Here is a 19,175-nt window from a genome sequence, read left to right as displayed (position 1 = left end):
GTTTCTCCCAAGCAAACTCTGGGCTAGCAAAAGTCTGCTTTCAACAGTCATCTCCAAAATGTCTCTCTCAGCTGCAGCACCGAGCTCCTTCTGTCTGAGCTCTTACAGGGCTCCAGTGATTTCATTAAGACCCCCTCTGAATGGGTGGGGCCACACCTCCATGGAAATAATCCAGTCAGTGTTATCACCTACAGTTGGGTGGGCCACATCTCCATGGAAACAACCCAATCAAAAGGTTCCAACCTAATCAAGACTAAGTATGTCTGCTCCACAAGATTGCATCAAAGAACATGGCGTTTGGGGGACATAAGACATCCAAATTGGCACAGTTAGCATTTAAAATCCTTTGCTGAACCCAGTCTCCAAATGGGTAAATTATCCTTGCCTGTGTGAACAATCTCATCTCATCCGGTTAGTTTTGTTGTATGGCAGCATCCTTGGCAGGATCAAGTTCGGAATGTGTCTTGGTTATCATCTTTTCAGAGGTTAGAAGGACCCTCCGAGGTCATTTAGACCCTGGCAGCTTCCTCCTCAGCATTCTTTGGGTGGTGGTTCTCCCGCTTGAGCAGGTGCCAGCATCACCCACGGGGCTTGATGGCACCAAGACTGCAGCGTCCCCACCCAGTGTGCCTGATGTCATTTGGGTGCGCCCCGGGCACTGGGAATTTCAGCAGCTTTCAGTATGATCCAAAGTGAGACCCATTTCTAGAAGAGTGGTTCTCAAACTTCAGCAGCCATCAGATTGCCCTAGCGGGCACCCTAAAATGCAGATTGCAGAGCACCCGCTCCCAGAGTCCCTATCCGGAGACCTGGGTGGGGCCTGAGAATCTGCATTTGTTGGATCCTGATGTTCCGGGTCTTGCATTCCCACTTTGAGGACCACTGGGCAATATCTGCACTGAAAATGGTAAACGTCCTTTTAGGGTTGATCATCGGGTCACTTTCAGAAGCAAGTTGGAGAGCTTCGTGTGAAATGAGACGTTGCCACGCCGGTGCCCGGAAGCCCGTCTTCTGAAGAGCGGCTGTCTTGCTGCCCCAGCTTTGAGCCGAGAAGCCCGGCTTCGCTTTGCTCGCCAGTTCTCAGCTAGAAACATTGATTGGGGTTTCCCTTTTTAAGTTGTATGTAGCTTCTCCCATCTTATCACCAGCACCCGATATCGACAAGATAACTCCAAAACTTATAACTCGGCTCTGAACTTCCTCCAACACCGATTGCAATTCTCATTACACAACAGTCACTTTATCTGGGTTTAATCTTGAACTTACAGAAAGGTTGCAAGACTAAGACAAGGAGCTCCCATGTCCCCTTTATCCGGTTTTACCAGTTTTGGTCCCTGTGCTTGACACTTCTTTCTTTCACCTTTTCTGTCTCTTTCTCTCTCTCTTGTTTTTCCTGAACAATTTGAGAGTAAGTTGGAGACATTATGCCCTTTTCCCTTACTTTTGATGTATTTCCTAAGAACAGACATTTCATATTATCATACAATTCATACTATTATCTCAACCACAATCTATATTCAAATTTTGAATTTGAATTCAAGCATTCTAATAATATTTCCTTTATATGTGTTTTTTTTTTGTCCTGGTCCAGGTTTCATTCCAAGATCCTGCATTGCATTTAGTTGTCATGTCTCTTTAGTATCCTTTAATCTGACAGAGTCCCTCAGCCTTTCTTTGGCTTTCTTGACCCTGGTGCTTTTGGAGAATGTGTCTACTTGAGAAGGCCAAGTACTGGTAGAATGTCCCTTCTTTGGGAGTGTCTGAGGTTGTGCGTTTTTGGCAAGAATCCCACTGAACTGAGGTTTTCTCCTCGGCTCGTCCCCTCTGGAGGCCTGTGGTGTCCATTTGTTCCAGCAATGGAACATGAGCTGGGTTCACTCAGTTAAGTGGGGTCTGAGTGTCCCTCCACTGTAGGGTGCCTGGTTTTCCCTTTGTAATTAGTAAGTGCTTCACAGGGAGAGACTTTGAAACTACATAAATGTCATGTTTCTTGTCAAACTTTCACCCACTAGGGCTAGCCCACATGGGTGACTATGATGGTTGGGTTCATGTGTTAACTAGAGAACCCTAACTAATACAGCGACTCTCTACTTCTGTCTTTCCTTCTGTCAGTTTCTGCTTTTGAGGTTAAGCCTCTCTGAGCTGTTTCCTCATCTCTCCCAGATCATTCATCTTCATATAAAGCAGAATTGACAATGCAGTAAGTCAAGTTTGTGCCATGGGTAACACTGATGACAAAGATGATGATAGAAACAGGGGAGAAAAATGGAAAAACCAGACCAAAGCAAATAAAAAGGAAAAAAGACAATGAGAGGAGAAGGCTAAACCGAGTTTTAGAACCAAAACTTGGATTTTTAAATTGAAAGAGCGCATCTGAATTCCACAAAAAAATAAATGAAAATTGACATTCACAGACACACATCCTGGCAACAGTTGGAATTACAAGGAGTTAAAAAGATTTTTTCATGTAAACATCTATACAGAGAATAAAAGCCTAGTGCCGAAGAAATAAAAATAAAGGGAATGTAAAGATTTCTCTTTTGCAATCCTTAATGCCAGCAAGCAGTGGAAATGGAGAGTTTGGACAAGGAAAGGTTTGTCCCAAGAATTTTATGTCCGGTCCAACTTGCAAAGGCCTCAAAACTCTGCCACTGCTTAGAAGGAGGTCCGGAAAGCACATTCCAATTCCCTGAACATTTTCTGTGTCCTGTTACCCTTTAAAATCTCTTTGAGGACAGAGATTCATGACTTATCTTTATATCTTTCATAACGTCTAGCACACCACCTGCTGCTTATTAGGAAAGCATTTGTTGATATATTACTATACGCTCTCATCTCCTCATTCTTTCTCTCTGCTCCAGCCCACTGGTGGTTTCTCCAGTGAGCCAAGAATGCCACAGATGCCTCGAATGCCCCCCACCCCCCATCTACATGTCCAGCTCCTCACATTCTCCAGGTCTCCATTCAAAAGACGTTTTCTCATTCGAGACCTTCCCCGGTCATCATATCTAACTTACAACCCACCCCCCTTCATTTCTTATCTGCCTTCCCTGAGTAATTTTTTCTCCTTAACTTTCTCACTATCTAGTATATATTTTATGTACTTATCTTGTTGATTGTCTCCCCAGCTAGAATGAAAGTACTGTGAGGGCAGGTATTTTTGTCTCTTTTATTCCCTCCTGCAGCCACAAGACCTAGAATAGCCCCAAACACATAGTAGTTACCAAATAAATATTTGTCATTCATGTTGTCGGGATCCACATTTTCTGCAGGGCCAGTTAATCCAGCAGCTCAGAGATGGCATCGGAGACCCAGATCTTTCTGTCTGTGCTATGCTAGCATCTACGCTTCAGCTGCCCACCTCAGTGCTCGCCATAGAGAAAATTTCCATTTGTCTCCATAGAGGAAAATTCTGTTTAGGAGGCTGTTCCGGTTTGCTAATGCTACCTAAATGCAAAATCCCAGAAATCCCTTATATAATCCCTTTTCTAAGGGATTCTTATAAAAGAATCCCTTTTATAAAGGGGGTTTATTTGGTTACAAAGTTACAGTCTTAAGGCCATAACGTGTCCAAGGTAAGGCATCGACAACCGGGTACCTTCACTGGAGAAAGGCCACTGGCATCCGGAAAACCTCTGTTAGCTGGGAAGGCACGTGGCTGACATCTGCTTGCTCCCAGGTTGCGTTTCAAAATGGTGTTCTCCAAAATGTCAGTGTCAGCTTTCAACGACTGTCTTCAAAATGTCTCTCTAAGCTGCAGCTCTGAGGTCCTTCTGTTTGCCAACCCCTTTATGAGACTCCAGTGAACTAATCAAGGCCCACGCTGAATGGGCGGGGCCACACCTCCATTGAAATGGTCTAATCAAAGGTATTACCCACAGTTGGGTGGGTCACATTTCCATGGAAACAACCTAATCCAAAGATTCCAACCTAATCAACACTAATACGTGTGCCCCTACAAGATTGCATTATAGAATATGGCTTTTTCTTGGGGACATAATATATACAAACCAGCACAGAGGCATATGCTTAAATTTCCTCTCCCTGATAGGATAGGATGCCAGAATCAGCCACGGGCTTACATTTTGTCTTTCAAATATTGTTTGTTAGAGGGAGGGGTGTGTGTGTGCACACACAGAAAGATTTGTTTCTATTTCCAACTTCAATTAAGTCCCTATTTACCCTTTCTACCATTGTATATAAGTCCTTCCACCTTATTTTCTGCACTAGCCAGCTCCCTCTGGAATATTTTGCTGATTTTAAGAGAAACTTGGTGATAATTTAGAGATAGGTGGGCAGAAAGAAAAGCTCCGGAAACTGTGGCATGGGAGGAAAATAAAAGTATTTGCCTCACAATGCCTTGGTGGTTGTCGTTAGGTGGAGGGGATAGCTGCTAGGTGGTATGCCAATGTATGGGGCTCGAGAAAGGGCATATAGGGAATCTGTTTAGGAAGAGTTACCTGGACCTAGAATGGGATGCCTGCAAAAGAAAAGAGTTTTCTGTCCAAAAAACTTGAGCAGTGAATCTGATTGGTTGTCTCCAGAATGGGTGCAGGCACGGCGTGTTCCATTAAGGTAGCGGGGAGAAAACTGTCATTTATATGTTTTAATCTAAAATTAGGAAAAGATCTATCTTGACCGTAAGGTATACTGGGGGGAAATTGGGAACCCTCTCATTGTGGGGAGATCAATAGCAGTGACTTCACTTTTGTGTTGGTTTGCAGCATCCTGCAGTTTTCTTAGCTCGGCTAGGTGTGTTTACAGATTACTTGGTTTTAACTTAAATAATCCTCAAGGAAATGTACAAGTAGTTTGGAAAGCTTCCTGCAAGAAAGCTGGGTTGAAAATACCAATAAAAACACAAGCCAAAAATAACACGGCAAAACTGGCACTTTTTATTGATCAGGGCTGTGTGATCCAAACAGGTTTTAGAGCCCCCCTGGCCTGGCTGATCATCCGGTCCAGAGAGGAGAATGAAAGAAACATTGACAGGTGCTGCTGGGGCCAGAAACTCCTTGGAGACCCCCGCTCAAGCCCCTCAATTGTCCGTTGAGCAATTTCAGTGGCGGTCCTTGTCTTGGGAGGGTGAGAACAGCTGTATGCCTTCTCTGATCCCTCCCAGGAGGCTTTAGAACCCTGGGAATGGGCTTTTCCGCCCAATCCTGCTTTTAGGTATAGTCTCTGGGAAATAGTTCTGGCCCCCAACAGAGAAGGTTGCTTCTGTCAGTAAATAGACCATCAAGTGCAAATACAACAGATAATTTATTGCATCAGGTGTAATTATCATCCAAGTAATCTCCGTGAATATCTTTCCTGGACAGGCTGTTGGCAAGTCTGGGGCTTCTTTGTAAATGACAGTAAACGTTAGGGCTCGTCTGTGCCTGAGCTATAAATAAACCCCTGTCCTTTTGGTCTCTGAAATCAGGATCAGTAAGAAAAGAGAACAATGGATGGACCATTGGGGTCAGGGGGCTTTGGGAGGGGCCTCAAACAAGTTGCTAAGAGAAGGAGCTGGAGGGAAGGGGAGGCGACGGCTGGGTCTGTGTGCAGCAGACTTGACTTTGAGCTTGACAGTAAGGCCAGAAGAGTGGGAGATAGGACACATGGCTTCCTTGGGGGCTGCGGGGGTTAAAGAAAGCTTTGGCTTGGACCAGCTCTGGAAGCAGACTGAACTATCTGTGAAACACCTGAGCTAGGAAAGAGCTGCCTCTGAGTAGTGGACAGAGGATTCAGGTCTGAGATGGCTCCAAGATGCTCTTTGGGTACATCTGGATGCCGCCACCCTGCTGTGTCGCTGTGCCTCGGTTGGAGCCTGTTGTTTTCACTGGGGTCACCCACTGAGAGGTGTGCTATTCTGAGCCTTCGGCCTGGGGTGGTGCCGCTGACATCTTGCCCCTGGGTGCAGCTGTGGAGAGAAAAGAGAACTTTTACTGGGGCAGTAGCCTCCCCAGAGAGCCTTCCCCAGGACTGCCCCTGGAGATAGCCTCACTTGCAGAGACCATATCTTCCCAAACGGACCAAAGAAATGTTTACCTTCGTTTCTCCTTCTGTGAGCCTGGCCGGCTCCTCTCGGTCCATTTTCTGGACAATGATGCCACCTAATGGGGACTGAGAATAATTCAGAACATTTAAGGGAGTCTCTTGGACTTTCAAGTGTAACGGACGTTTCCCTGCTTTGGGCTGAACCCTGCCACCCACTTGGTGCTGGATACCAGCTTCTGAAGATGGCAAAGCCCACGGCATGTGGGATTTCAGAACACCATTAAGTGTTTTAGGATAGACTGCTAGAAAGGAAGTATGTAAATGCCCGTGAAAAATGGATGTACAGGAAGTCAGGATGAAAGAGGTACCGAGATGATAATAGTTACTGGTTAAGATGGTGTGATTGTGTTTCCTAAATGCTTTGTAATATAGTTATATTTAAAATCTGTGTTATTCATAAGTACATTTTGAAAACAGTTGATGATAATTAAAGTAAAAGTGGAAATAAAGGAAAACGATAAAAACAATATTCATAATTCTACCACACAGCATAACCATCGTTTACATTTTGGTGTGCTTCTAGTTAGTCTTTCTTAAAAAAGAAAATTTAATGAATTGTAATCAATCTGTGTAATTTTTTTACCATTTACTATCACCTTAGTAACACTTCTGTTGCTCTTATCATACTAAAAATCACCCTTTCAACATTTCCTTTCAACTATTTCCAGGAAAACCCAATGTGTAGCTTAGCTGCACTGGGTGTGCCTGGAAATCTTGCTCGTAAAATAAATTCTTTATACTTTATTTGTGCCACATGTTCATGTGTGTGGAGACATCAAACACGGGTAAGTGAACAGTCTGAAGGAAACAAGTTTAGCATTTATCCTGCAGCATGGAAGGAGCCGACCAGGGGAGGGCAAAGGAAGTTGTTCGAGGGGAAGGGTGTTTCCACCGCAGCACCCAAGCCATGCAGCAATTTCCTCGGGAACTGTCCAGATTCTCTGCCGCCTCTTTGCAGGTCTGGGAGCAGAGTGCTGCCTGGGTTTGGGGCCTTGTTCCAAAACACTGCCTCCCCTCTCCGCTCAGCCTGCTGAAAGTGGAGCAAGACTGCAGGCACATGCAGCTACCTGGGAAAGGCTCAGGTAGAGGTTTGCATTTTGAGCACCAAAAGGGCACAGTACGAAGGGAATCCAGGAAATGAAACTCCCCAATGGGAAGACAGCAGTGTGGACTTCCAGCCTTAGGGCTGCCTCCAAATCATATCCCCCCCCCTCCTCTGGTAACTTAGTTACCTTACAATCAAAAAAGTAATCTCTGTCTTTTCTGACAGATATGTTTTGATTAGGCTCCTGGCAAGGCAGGTAGTACAAGAGAAAACACTCTGGTTTGTCAGAGCCATAAAGAGTCTCAGCTTTGCCACTTACTAACTCTGTGTCCTGGGCTACGTCACTTCATCTTTCTGAGCCTCAGTTTATTTATCTGTGAAATGGGGATACTCATAGCTCCTCTGCCAGGTTACGATAAGGACTGGCTATTGAGCTTGGAGGTGCTCAATAAATTTCAGCTATTTTTATAATAAAGATCTTTATTGTTGAGTCAAATTAGGTTAAAACAATCAAGGAATTAATACAGTTTGCCAATTGCAGGATGCACAGATTTTTCCCATTTTAACGACTCTGAAATCAGGATGCATCGATAGCAGGCCAGTGTTTTCCTCTCTTACTAGTTTTATAAAATAATGGTGTTCCTTACGTATAGTGGGGTTTTAAGTCAAATGAAGTGGGGTAAGTAACTAGGTTGGCAGAGGGTTTTCAGGGCTCTCAGGCCACGTCTGTTAAGCCTGGACCCAATAACTGGTTATACAAGGTCTGAGGATGGCCATTCCCCTACTTCACCTCCTCGCTGCTCAGTCCCTGGTGTCTTTGGAAAGTCTGTGTGGGACTTTTTTTTTTAATGCAATTTTATTGAGATATATTCATATATCATACAATTATCCAAAGTGTACAATCAGTTGTTTATATCATTACATAGTTGTGCATTCATCACCACAATCAATTTTTGAACATTTTCATTACTCCAAAAAATAAGAATAAGAATAAAAATGAAAGTAAAAAAGAACACCCAAAACATCTCATACTCCTATTCCCCCCCTATTATTCATTTACTTTTTGTCTCCCTTTTTGCTACTCATTTGTTCATACACTGGATAAAGGGAATGGGAGCCACAAGGTTTTCACAAACACACAGTCACACAGTGTAAGTTATATAGTTATACAAACATCTTCAAGAATCAAGGCTACTGGGTTGCAGTCCAACAGTTTCAGGTATTTCCTTCTAGCTATTCCAATACACTAAAAACTAAAAAGGGATATCTATATAATGCATAAGAGTAACCCCCAGAGTGACCTCTCTATTTGAAATCTCTCAGCCACTGAAACTTTATTTTGTTTCATTTCTCTTCCCCCTTTTGGCCCAAGAAGGTGTTCTCAATCCCACGATGCCAGGTCCAGGCTCATCCCAGGGAGCCATATCCCGCATTGCCAGGGAGATTTACACCCCTGGGAGTCAGGTCTGTGCGGGACCTTTATAAATGCACTGAGAGTACACAGAGCACGGGTGAGAATTTGGCAGCCCATTTGGCATTTAGCACCAAGCCGGACAGGACAAGCAGAGGTGGGCTGGTTTGGATAGGCTGTGCTGGGGGGCAGGTGCACTGCCTTCTCGGGCTGGATGGGATCTCGCGTGGATGATCCTCGACACCTCCCAGACTCAGCAAATGGCAGCTGACTTGTTCCCCCGTCCCCTCGCGGCCGTCCCTAGCCATCATCTCTCTGTCTTTCAGTCTAACAAAGTGCCCGTGGTGCAGCACCCACATCACATGCATCCGCTGACCCCCCTGATCACCTACAGCAACGACCACTTCTCCCCAGGCTCCCCTCCTGCACACCTCTCCCCAGAGATCGATCCAAAGACAGGTGAGTCCCTGGCCGCTCACGAGCCCCACGGGGGGCTCCAGCGGGCAGAGAGTGCAGCAGGCAGACCCCGTCCCCGCCTCTCCAGGGTCTCGTGACCTGGCCCAAGGACTCAAGCCCCTTCGGGTGTTCATCTTTGCCTCGTCACAAGGTCATCGTGAGGATGGAAGGAAATCCTTCCATCATGAGGATGTGGGAAGGGCCCTTGGCTGGGGCCTGGAGGTACTAGGGGATGCCCTGCCACAATTTATTTTGCTTTCGAATCTCAGAACACTCTGAAAGCAGAATGAGCCAAGAGACAAAAAAAAAATCGCTTTTAATTTTTCATCGACTTTGAACTCTAACCTAGCTGTTGTCTCTGCTTCCCTGAACCAAACCATTTTCAAATAGAGTACTCAGCCTAGCCAGACTTAGAAGTATGGCTGTGATGTTAATAAGGCTGGAATGTTTTTGTTTTGTTTTGTTTTTTAACTTTCCCACCAGGCTGGTCCATCCCCAGGGTTCCCGGTCTTTTTCATAGAATTCCCTTTTTCTTGCATGGCTCCAAGTATCTGGGGATCCCCTTTTTGGTGAAATAAAGGATACTGCAAGTTATGGATATTAGGAAGGACATATGTGGAGAGATCCAGAGTTTATTTCTCCATGAATGTGGCAGGTTTTCTAGAGAGTTCATTGACTGACAGCTCTGTGGGGTGGTTCGGGAGTGTCCGTCAGTCCAGGCTTTCCCATCCCTCCCTTCCATGCAGCTCACTCCCCTCTGCCAGGAATCTAGAAGTCACTCCTGCCCACAGAGGTGGGATCTGGGTAGCTAGAGAGAAGGTGCATTTGTCCTGCCTTCCCTGAATACGTTCTTGAGGGGAGATGGTAGAGGCTAGGATAACAAAAGACGGGGGTCCTTCCGAGCTCCAGACCATCTGGGGGGTGGGGGGAGGGTCTAGGGGGAGGAACCTCCAATCTGAGGTTATCTTAAGGTGTTGAGGTGGGAGCCAGGGGAGAGTCTGACGTGTCTCTCTTTGGAAGCAGGAATCCCCCGGCCCCCTCACCCATCTGAGCTGTCACCATACTACCCTCTGTCTCCCGGAGCTGTCGGACAAATCCCCCATCCCCTCGGCTGGCTCGTCCCACAGTAAGGAAACTCACGCAGCCTTTCCCACGCCCTCCCCTTCCTGAAGCTGAGCTCTGATCCTGGACCTCCCTGCGCCAGCCCCTGGCTGTTGGCTCCGGCTCTGCCTTCCTTCTTCCTTATTGCCCATCTGTCTTCCCAGCCCCCTCCTTCCCTGGCCTGAACTTTCCCATTGTTCCCGGGCTGCTGACCCGATGCCCGTGCTCCCGGCCTTTGCAGGCAAGGACAGCCCATGTACTCCCTTCCGCCCGGGGGCTTCCGGCACCCTTACCCTGCCCTCGCCATGAACGCCTCAGTGTCCAGGTGAGTCCTGGGAGTGGAGCTGGGAGCAAGTGGGGGCAGGGCAGGGAATGTCTGCCTGCTGCTGACGACCACTCCGGGGCCTTCCTCTTGCCGGTTTACCATCCACGGGCCCACCTTCCCACCCCGTATCTGAGGAGGTGCCTTCTCATGCCCCTGCTCCCTGTTCCCAGATGGTAACGGAGGCCACGGGACCGCTCTTTTCCCGTCTCTCTAAGAGGAGAATTCCAAAGCCCTAGCACCCAGCCATCCCCCCGTGTCCTCTCACACACTGGGCTCTGTGTCGCAGAAGCATTTTGCTTACGTCCCACCGAAGCCAGGGAGCTGGGAGCAGCGTGATGTTTTCCTGAAATGATGTCAGGAGAGGGGAGAGTCCCTGGGGTTTCTGTCTCAGGGGCGGGCTCTGCCTGCAGATGGTACCTCCGATGACAGCGGACACGCAACCCACAGCCTAAGGCCTTCATTTCCCATCGCACGCCCTGCCCCTGCCCCTCCACACCTTCTTGCATGTTTCTGGGGGAAGGGGAGGCTTGTGGGGTGTTTTTCCAAACCTGATGCCGCGGAGGACCCCCAGCAGCCCTTCCCAATCCCCAGTGTCTGCCCCGGCGGAGGTATCTGCAGGCCCCTGCCCACAGGGCACAGAGCCACGCAGGGCTTCTGTGGGGGAGCGGGCGCTCAGCCTGAGTTAAGCTCTGCTCTCGTTTGTTTCCACCTGGTATGTAGCCTGGTTTCCAGCCGCTTCTCCCCTCACATGGTGGCCCCCGCCCACCCTGGCCTGCCCACCTCAGGGATCCCCCACCCTGCCATCGTCTCCCCCATCGTCAAGCAGGAGCCAGCAGCCCCCAGCCTCAGCCCAGCAGTGAGCGCGTAAGTAACAGGGAGCCCGGGGTGGGGGTGGGAGGGTGCAGTGGCGAGCCGGGGTGGGCGGTGGGGGAGGATGGCCAGTCTCTGAGCAGCAAATGCTATTTTTCTCTCTTCGTGTTTGGCCAGCAGCCCACAGCTCCCCTCGGCCCTAGTCTCTCCTCAGGAATAGGTCCCTCTGTGTTCCTTCTGTGTTCCCCTCCTTTCAAGGGTAGCGTGCACCTTTTCTCACACTAGGGTATGTGTTAGAGTCAGGTTTCGGAGGTGCAAATTGAGCCTAAAATGGTTTGCGCTTCTGTTACCCCCCATGTAATACACAAAGTGCAGCCCAGAGAGACAGGAGAAAGTGTGTTCCGGTTTGCTAATGCTGCCTTTTCATAAAACACCAGAAATGGATTGGCTTCTATTAAGGGGGTTTATTTGGTTACAAAGTTAGTCTTAAGGCCATAAAGTGTCCAAGGTAAGATATCAACAAATGGTAACTTCACTGGAGAAAAGCCATTGGCATCCAGAAAACCTCTGTTAGCTGGGAAGACATGTGGCTGGCATCTCCTTGCTCCCAGGTTACGTTTCAAAATGGCGTTCTCCAAAATGTTGCTCTTGGGACGTTTTGTCCTCTCTTAGCTGCAGCTGCTCTTCAAAATGTCACTCTCAGTTGCTCTGAGTTCCTTCTGTTTGTCAGTGATTTAATTCAGACCCACCCTGAATGGGTGGGGTAACACCTCCATGGAAATTGTCCAGTCAAAGTCATCAACCAGTTGGGCGGGTCATATCTCCATGGAAACATCCAATCCAAAGGTTCCAACCCAATCAACATTAATACATTGGCCCCTACAAGATTGCATCAAAGATAATGGCATTTTGGGGAATATAATACATCCAAACTGCACGAAGTGTTTTCTCTGGGTCACATGGCTGAGCTTTGGCAGAGCCGGGGAAAGCCAGAGTCAGCCTTCATGGTTGAAGAGACCCCCTCTCGTTTCCACCTGGGGGGCCCTGCCCAGCCCCACATCCTCTCTGCCACCCGTCATCAGTTACGCCAGCTCAAGGAAGAGTGCACCCCGGCTCTCACCACCTTCTCTGCTCTTTGTCGGGAAGGTATTGGGTGGGTTTTCAGAACATGGCTTTGAGGTGACTCAGAGATTGGAGCTACCTGTGGAAGGCACTCGGGTGCCGAAAGCAGCCATGGGGCCGCCCGAGTTGGCGAGGTGGGAGGCAGGGACCGGCGAGGCAGGTCACAGCCGAGGCGCTAACCCTCAGCCACGTGGCTTTCAGGAAATCACCGGTTGCGATGAAAAAGGAGGAGGAGAAGAAGCCCCACGTGAAGAAGCCTCTCAACGCCTTCATGTTATACATGAAGGAGATGCGGGCCAAGGTGGTGGCAGAGTGCACCCTGAAGGAGAGCGCGGCCATCAACCAGATCCTGGGAAGGAAGGTAAGCCCCAGCCCGCGGAGAGGGGGCCGGTGTCCGGGGGCCAGGGTCCTCCTCATCACCTCCGGCTGTCTCCCCCATCAGTGGCACAACCTCTCTCGAGAGGAGCAGGCCAAGTACTACGAGCTGGCTCGGAAGGAGCGGCAGCTGCACTCCCAGCTCTACCCAACCTGGTCAGCCCGGGACAACTACGTAAGTGCCCACTCCAGACAGGGAGCCACTTGGGCCCCGGGATCAGCGTCTGCAAGACATGGAGGGGAGAAGGGAAGTGATTATATGTAAGACCAGGGGGGAGGGCTATATTTCTCTAGAAATTAGAAAGGTATCTTAAGTCTCAGGAGGTCCACAAGGAAATGCTCTTGCTGGCTTGAGGACAGATTTAAACTGTGCTGGTCCTGTCAGAACTGGCCCAGACTTTGAGTCCGTAAAGCTGGGCATGGCATGACCCAAATGCCACCTCTGGTGTTAAAGAGTTTCTCTATCCAAGGGTTGCTAATGTGGGCTCAGAGACCAACGGATGGGCCTCCAGGGGCTCGTCTGTAAACTCCCTGAAACGAGGCACATTTTTGCATGTGTGTTATTATTTGCTTTTTTCTCTGATAAGAGGGTCCATGGCTTCAGGTTTTCAGATGGACCTGGAACCTTCAAGAACCACTGTTCTAGGGAGAAAGGGAAGAACAAAGCCTAAAGAACAGAGAAAGAATGAGGCCTTGGCGCCCAAGTTGTATGGGAAGAAGCCACTGTATGGGAAAGCGGAGCAGGCATGGGGAGAATACTGAACCCTGCCTCCCCGGGGGGCTCCTGCAGACAGCGTCATCTGAATTGGCTGAGGGTGCAGGGGTACTCTGAGCCAAGTCCTATCTTTCCCTCTTCTTGTCTGGGTGTCCCCCCAAGAAGCCAGTATTAATTCTGCCCCTGGTGACCTCTTCCTCTGGCTTCTTTTTTAGGGTAAGAAAAAGAAGAGGAAGAGAGAAAAGCAGCTATCACAGACCCAGTCTCAGCAACAAGTCCAAGAGGCAGACGGTGAGTCTGGAGGAGGCCACTGCCTTCTCTTTTCTGCCGTCCCAGCTGCACCTATTTGCTATATCTGGGTCTCCCGTAGACGCCACGTGATAGATTCGGTGCCATTTCCAAGGCTTCTCCTTTCCTCATGGAAACTCAGGTTTATTAGTATCCCCTTCTTAGAGAGGACCAACTAAAGGCCCAGAGAAGGTAAGACGTTTTCCCAGTCTGCTTGCTAAGTGGTAGAGGTAGAAGTTGACCCCAGACTTTCTCACTTCAAAGCCTATGCATTTTTCATTTCAGTTGAGCTGCATCTTGCTCGAGTGTTAGGTTCTAAAACCAAGGCACACAGTAAAAATCGAGTGCAATTAAAATTATTCTTGAAATTCCCTTAGGAAGGCAACATGCTAAGAGACGGACATACCACCTATCATTAAGTCCAACAGCATTGGGTTTTCCTCCAGCATTTCTTTGGTTGAACATCAGAAGAAATAGTTTGCTTGGGATCAGGGACCACTTTGTGCCCAAAATACATATTATGTCTTTTTTACACCAGAATCTCACTTAGCACAGAGGTGTTCACGCCGACAAGCATTTAGTTACAAAGATCAGCTAAAGGAAGTCCCAGCACGTGTCTCCAGTGATTTTTATCTTTCTTCTTCCTTTTTTTTTTTCTATCTATATGATTTATGGATGCACATTAACATATGAATTATACATAAGTAAAACACATATATGATGCAAAATCCACTGTATACCTGCCACTTAGCAGATGGTGCCCTATCTCTGATCACACCAGAAGCCCGAGATTTTAAAGCAAATTGAGTGGAGATCCATCCACAAAGTGATGAGATTTAGGAAAGAAAGAAGATCATGTATCAGACTTAGCTGTTTTCCCTGCAATCAGGTACTGCGTAAGTCTTCATTCAATTTTGGCATTGGCCAAATTTGCACTCTGCACAAGCGTTTGGGAGCTCAGTTTCCTCGTCTTAAAAGCCTCGGAAGTAATTTCAGGTCCTCTCTTCCCTCCCACTAAGCATTCCTGTGTTTTGGAGTACTCGTGGACAGCCAGGGCTACTAGCTGCTTACTCTTTCTTTATCTCCCCCCAGGTGCTGTGGCATCCAAGAGCAAGAAGCCATGTGTTCAGTACCTGCCCCCCGAGAAGCCCTGTGACAGCCCTGCCTCCTCCCACGGCAGCACGCTCGACTCCCCCGCCACCCCTTCCGCTGCCTTGGCCTCGCCAGCTGCCCCCGCTGCCACCCACTCGGAGCAAGCGCAGCCCCTGTCCCTCACCACCAAGCCAGAGACCCGGGCCCAGCTGGCCCTCCACTCGGCTGCCTTCCTGTCGGCCAAGGCTGCCGCCACATCCTCTGGCCAGATGGGCAGCCAGCCTCCCCTCCTCTCCCGGCCCCTGCCCCTCGGCTCCATGCCCACCGCTCTGCTGACATCCCCACCATCCTTCCCAGCCACGCTCCATGCCCACCAGGCCCTCCCTGTGCTCCAGGCCCAGCCTCTGTCTCTGGTCACCAAGTCTGCCCACTAAGCCGCCCCCTGGCCTATGCAGGCTGTGAGCGACTCATCGAGTAGTAGAGATTCAGAAGAGAAAAAGGAAACTTTATTGGTCAATATTTGACCCCTCTGGACTGTTCTGTAAAGTGACTGGTAACATCAGCACTTTACATTTTGTAGATGTAACCGGTAGCTGACCTTAACGCTTTTTTAAAAAACAAAACAAAACAAACAAAAAAAAAAGAGAGAGAACGGAAAAGTAGTATGTTACGCTTCCTGTATGTGCCATGGTGGATGGGCCTGGGCAGAAGACAGCTTTCTCTCTACCTCTTTTCTTTTCTGCCCTCCTCCCTCTTCTCTTCATCTCCCACTTGCCCCAACTCCCCCCCCCACCACTGAGTCTGCATGGGTGCCGGGGCCATGATCTCTTGACCTGGGACCTCCTCAGCTAGACCCCTTTCCTGGTCATCTCCTACTAACCAACCGAAGGTCTTATCATTTGCTGAGGATCATGTGTTCTCTGTCTCCTTTGTCCTCTGCCCGGTGTAAGGCTGTCGCCATGGGAGAAGACATCACTGCCTGATTTATCTTCACCAGCATCCCCTTTCCCCCAGTGTGACCTAACCTCCTGGCCTCCAATTTTTGGTAGGGAAAGAGGTCCTCTGAAACGGTTCTCCCCAACATTTAAAGGGACTCAAGGTGCCTGCCACTTCCTTGGAGGAGAAGCCCGTATTCCACCCCGTTACCAGTTGAGATCTTCTCCTGACAGTCCAGCGGGGCAGACGGCAGCACCTGGCTCGCGGCTCTGGCTCTCGTCGTCTGGGTCCCTGCTCCTACAATCTGCCAAAGTTCTAAAGATCCTCTTCCCCTTGTCCCATCACCTCACGTGCTTCTTCTATGTGTATTTCTTTTTTGTTTTTATGGTTTTTTGGAACAATTTAAACTCCCAGTTGTTTATTTTCACAAAAGAAAATAAAATTGCAGTTGCAAGACCTTTTCTGAGCATTTCCTTAGGGCTTTTGTGGACTCAAGCCACCTGCTTCGTAGCAAGCCCTGTGCTGCATTTGTGCAGACATGCAAAAGAGGGTCACCAAGAGGGCCATACAGCATGCCTGGCATAACTGGAGAAATCGAACCAAGCTTCCAGACTCAACTGTACATGGACCAGTCAGTATTGACAGGTGAGATCTGAAGTGGGAGAGTCAGAGTCTTTTATTTTACAGTTGATTTCAATCATTGTGTCACCTGGAAGAAATTCTGATGTTTCTGACACATGTCGTCTTGCAGTTGCCAAGATGTGAGCATTCCCACACTCTTTAGAAATCACCTCCCAGCTTTTCTGGCCCTAGGCAACTATTAATCTGCTTTCTGTCTCTATGGATTTGCCTATTCTGGACATTTCATATAAATGGAATCATAAAATAGGTAGCCTTGTTGAAAGAAATTAAAGATTTAAAGAAATAGATATCCCATATTCATGGATCAGAAGACTTACTATTTGTCTTAACCGATGGGAATTTTTTAGTTTCTGGAGGCTAAAAGAAAGTCCAAATCAAGGAATTATCAAGGTGGTGCCTTCTCCCCAAAGACTTTGGCTTCTGGGGCTGGCTACCAGTGATCCTTGGTCCTTGGTTTGGCACATGGCAAGGCACATGGCGGCATCTCTGTGTTCCGCTGATGTTCAGCTTCTGGCTGCTCTCTCTGGCTTTCTATGTCTGAATTTCAGACTGCTCATAAGTAGCAGGATTCAGACCCATCCTGAATGAGGTGGGTCACAACTTAACTGCAGTAACCTCATCAAAAGATACAATGGATTTTCACCCACAGAGATGGATTAACTTTAAGAACATGTTTTTCAGGGGTAGGTACAGCCCCAAACCACTACAGTTGTCTTCTATCACTCCCTTAAATCAAAATTGGTGAGCTAGTAAAGAAGTGCCTTCTCTATTCCTATCCCAGGAAGGAGCACTACCTGGAGAAAAACCACACAACTGAAATAGATGCCACAATAGATTGATGGTGTCTAACATCAGACAGGCCTTCAGTCTCACACACCGTTTCTTACACTCATCCTTTGTCGGCTCTCTCCCCTAATCCCCTCAACAACTCTTCTAACTCTTCACCATTCTCAAGTTCCCAACTTAATCCCCACCTCCTCACAGAAGATGTCCTTGCCTCTTAACATACCAAGAAAATTGAGGCCAGCGGAGACACTCTATTTGACTTCCCATACATCTCCCCTAAATATCCACCCCTACGCATTCTAACTCCTTTCCGCAGGTCTCAAGGCCAACCCCTTGTTCAAAGTCAACTGCCATACTGTCCCCTAGACCCCAGCACCTCATCTCTTGGTACCTCATTCCATCAGTCATCTTATCTCTTTTGTAACCTTGATCACTCTCTCTAACAAGTCCTTCCTGTAAGTCAATAAATAAGTTCAATCCTGTCCCTTATAAGAAACCCTGTTTCACATTCAAACTTCCAGAAGAAAAAGTTTCCATTCACTGCTCACACCACTGCAACCAGGTTTTACTCTCCCGACTCTACTGAAGTTCCTACTTCTAAGTCCTTACCTTGTTTCAACTCTGCTGTGTTTGCTACTGTTGATTTCACTTTCCTTCTAGAAACACTCAGTTCTATGACAATTGGGAGCCCTTGAAGCACTCTGGGAAAAGAAACAGTAGAAAACAAGGAGATGATAGCATTCCAGAAGACAAGTGATGTGACTAGTAGCACTAAATGTCACTAAGAGGCCTACAAAATAAGAATTGTACACATGGTTTTGCAACTTGCTTGATTTTCAGTTAATCTATCATAACTACATATATGACGAAATAAAAGGGAGAACCACCAAAATATTTATGATAATAGTTAGCTCTGGGTTATAGGGTACTTTTATTTTCTTACCATGGCTTATCTTTATTTTCTAATCTTTCTGTAAGGAACATATTAGTAACTTATCATTTTGGAGCTTTATTCACATGCTAGATACAATGCTAAATTTTTGCATAAATTATCTCATTCTCACAATATTTTATCTCCATCTCGTAATGAAGAAGCTGATACTTAGAGCAATTAAGTCAATTGCCCAAAGTCATGGGAATCACTTGTGCAATAAGTATTAAAGCATAACAGGTACTATTTATTTTTCATATCAAGTTGGCAAATTAAGAATTCTCACGGCTATCAAGGGTTGGGTGAGATAATAGAGTGACCTGAGCAAGTTGCTTAATCTTTTCTAAGTGTCTGTCTCATTTTATTTATTAAGCATAATTTTTAAGCTTAATAGTAGTTACAGTAGAAAATTACAAATAATTCGGATGCTAAAAAATAAGGGAATTACCATAACAATTTCAATGAACTCATAAATCACTCTTTGTGAAACCATTAACAATCGTGTTTTCTGAGAAATGCTTAAATTACTTGGGAAAACGGCTCCTACATTTCCCTTTGAACTCCATGCCACGTTTTCAACTCCCTTCCTAACACCTCCACTGCACTGTTGCAGAGGCACCAAACAGCCTAAAGCAAATTCATTCCCTACGCCTCACCTCACCACCATGCCCAATCTATCTACCAGGTCTAGTGGTTATCTAGATTTATCTTGAATCCAATCCCTTCTCTCCATCCCCAAGCTAGTCCTACTCTGACTGGGACCACCGCAGGAGTTCCCTAACTGATTAACTCCTACATTGACTTTCCTCCCCTGAAAGATTTTTCACGCTGCTACTAGAGAGTTCTTCAGAAATCCCCAACTCTGATATATCTTTCCTCTGCTGAAACATCTTCAAGGGCTTCTCGTTACTGTTAAGACAAAACACAAAACCCTGGGCATGGCCAACAAGTTCTGCAGGATCTGGATTCTTTCTTCCCCCACTGAGTACTTCTAGACCCCATTTTAAGCTTATTAATTTGTTCCTGGATGAAATCAATAACCTGTAATGATAATCAAACATTTGTTTAGGGGAGGTGGGGAGAATTTCCTTTTATTAG

The 19,175-nt window shown here is 47.3% G+C and overlaps 1 protein-coding gene across 1 annotated transcript in view; it reads left to right on the top strand.

Moving 5' to 3' along the window:
• TCF7L1 (transcription factor 7 like 1) overlaps positions 1-16,179 on the top strand; it is a 185,499-nt gene extending 169,320 nt beyond the window's left edge. The window contains exons 5-12 of the mRNA XM_037806554.1: positions 8,825-8,957; positions 9,978-10,080; positions 10,297-10,380; positions 11,101-11,244; positions 12,514-12,673; positions 12,755-12,862; positions 13,618-13,693; positions 14,783-16,179. Coding sequence (XP_037662482.1) covers positions 8,825-8,957; positions 9,978-10,080; positions 10,297-10,380; positions 11,101-11,244; positions 12,514-12,673; positions 12,755-12,862; positions 13,618-13,693; positions 14,783-15,216 — 1,242 coding nt within the window. The 3' untranslated portion in view covers positions 15,217-16,179. The remainder of the gene's footprint in view (positions 1-8,824; positions 8,958-9,977; positions 10,081-10,296; positions 10,381-11,100; positions 11,245-12,513; positions 12,674-12,754; positions 12,863-13,617; positions 13,694-14,782) is intronic.
• Positions 16,180-19,175: the final 2,996 nt, after the last annotated feature.

Source organism: Choloepus didactylus, chromosome 17, assembly GCF_015220235.1.
Source record: "Choloepus didactylus isolate mChoDid1 chromosome 17, mChoDid1.pri, whole genome shotgun sequence".
NCBI lineage: Eukaryota > Metazoa > Chordata > Mammalia > Pilosa > Megalonychidae > Choloepus > Choloepus didactylus.
The sequence above is the reverse complement of the archived record's forward strand: the minus strand, read 5'-3'. Positions and strand labels throughout refer to the sequence as shown.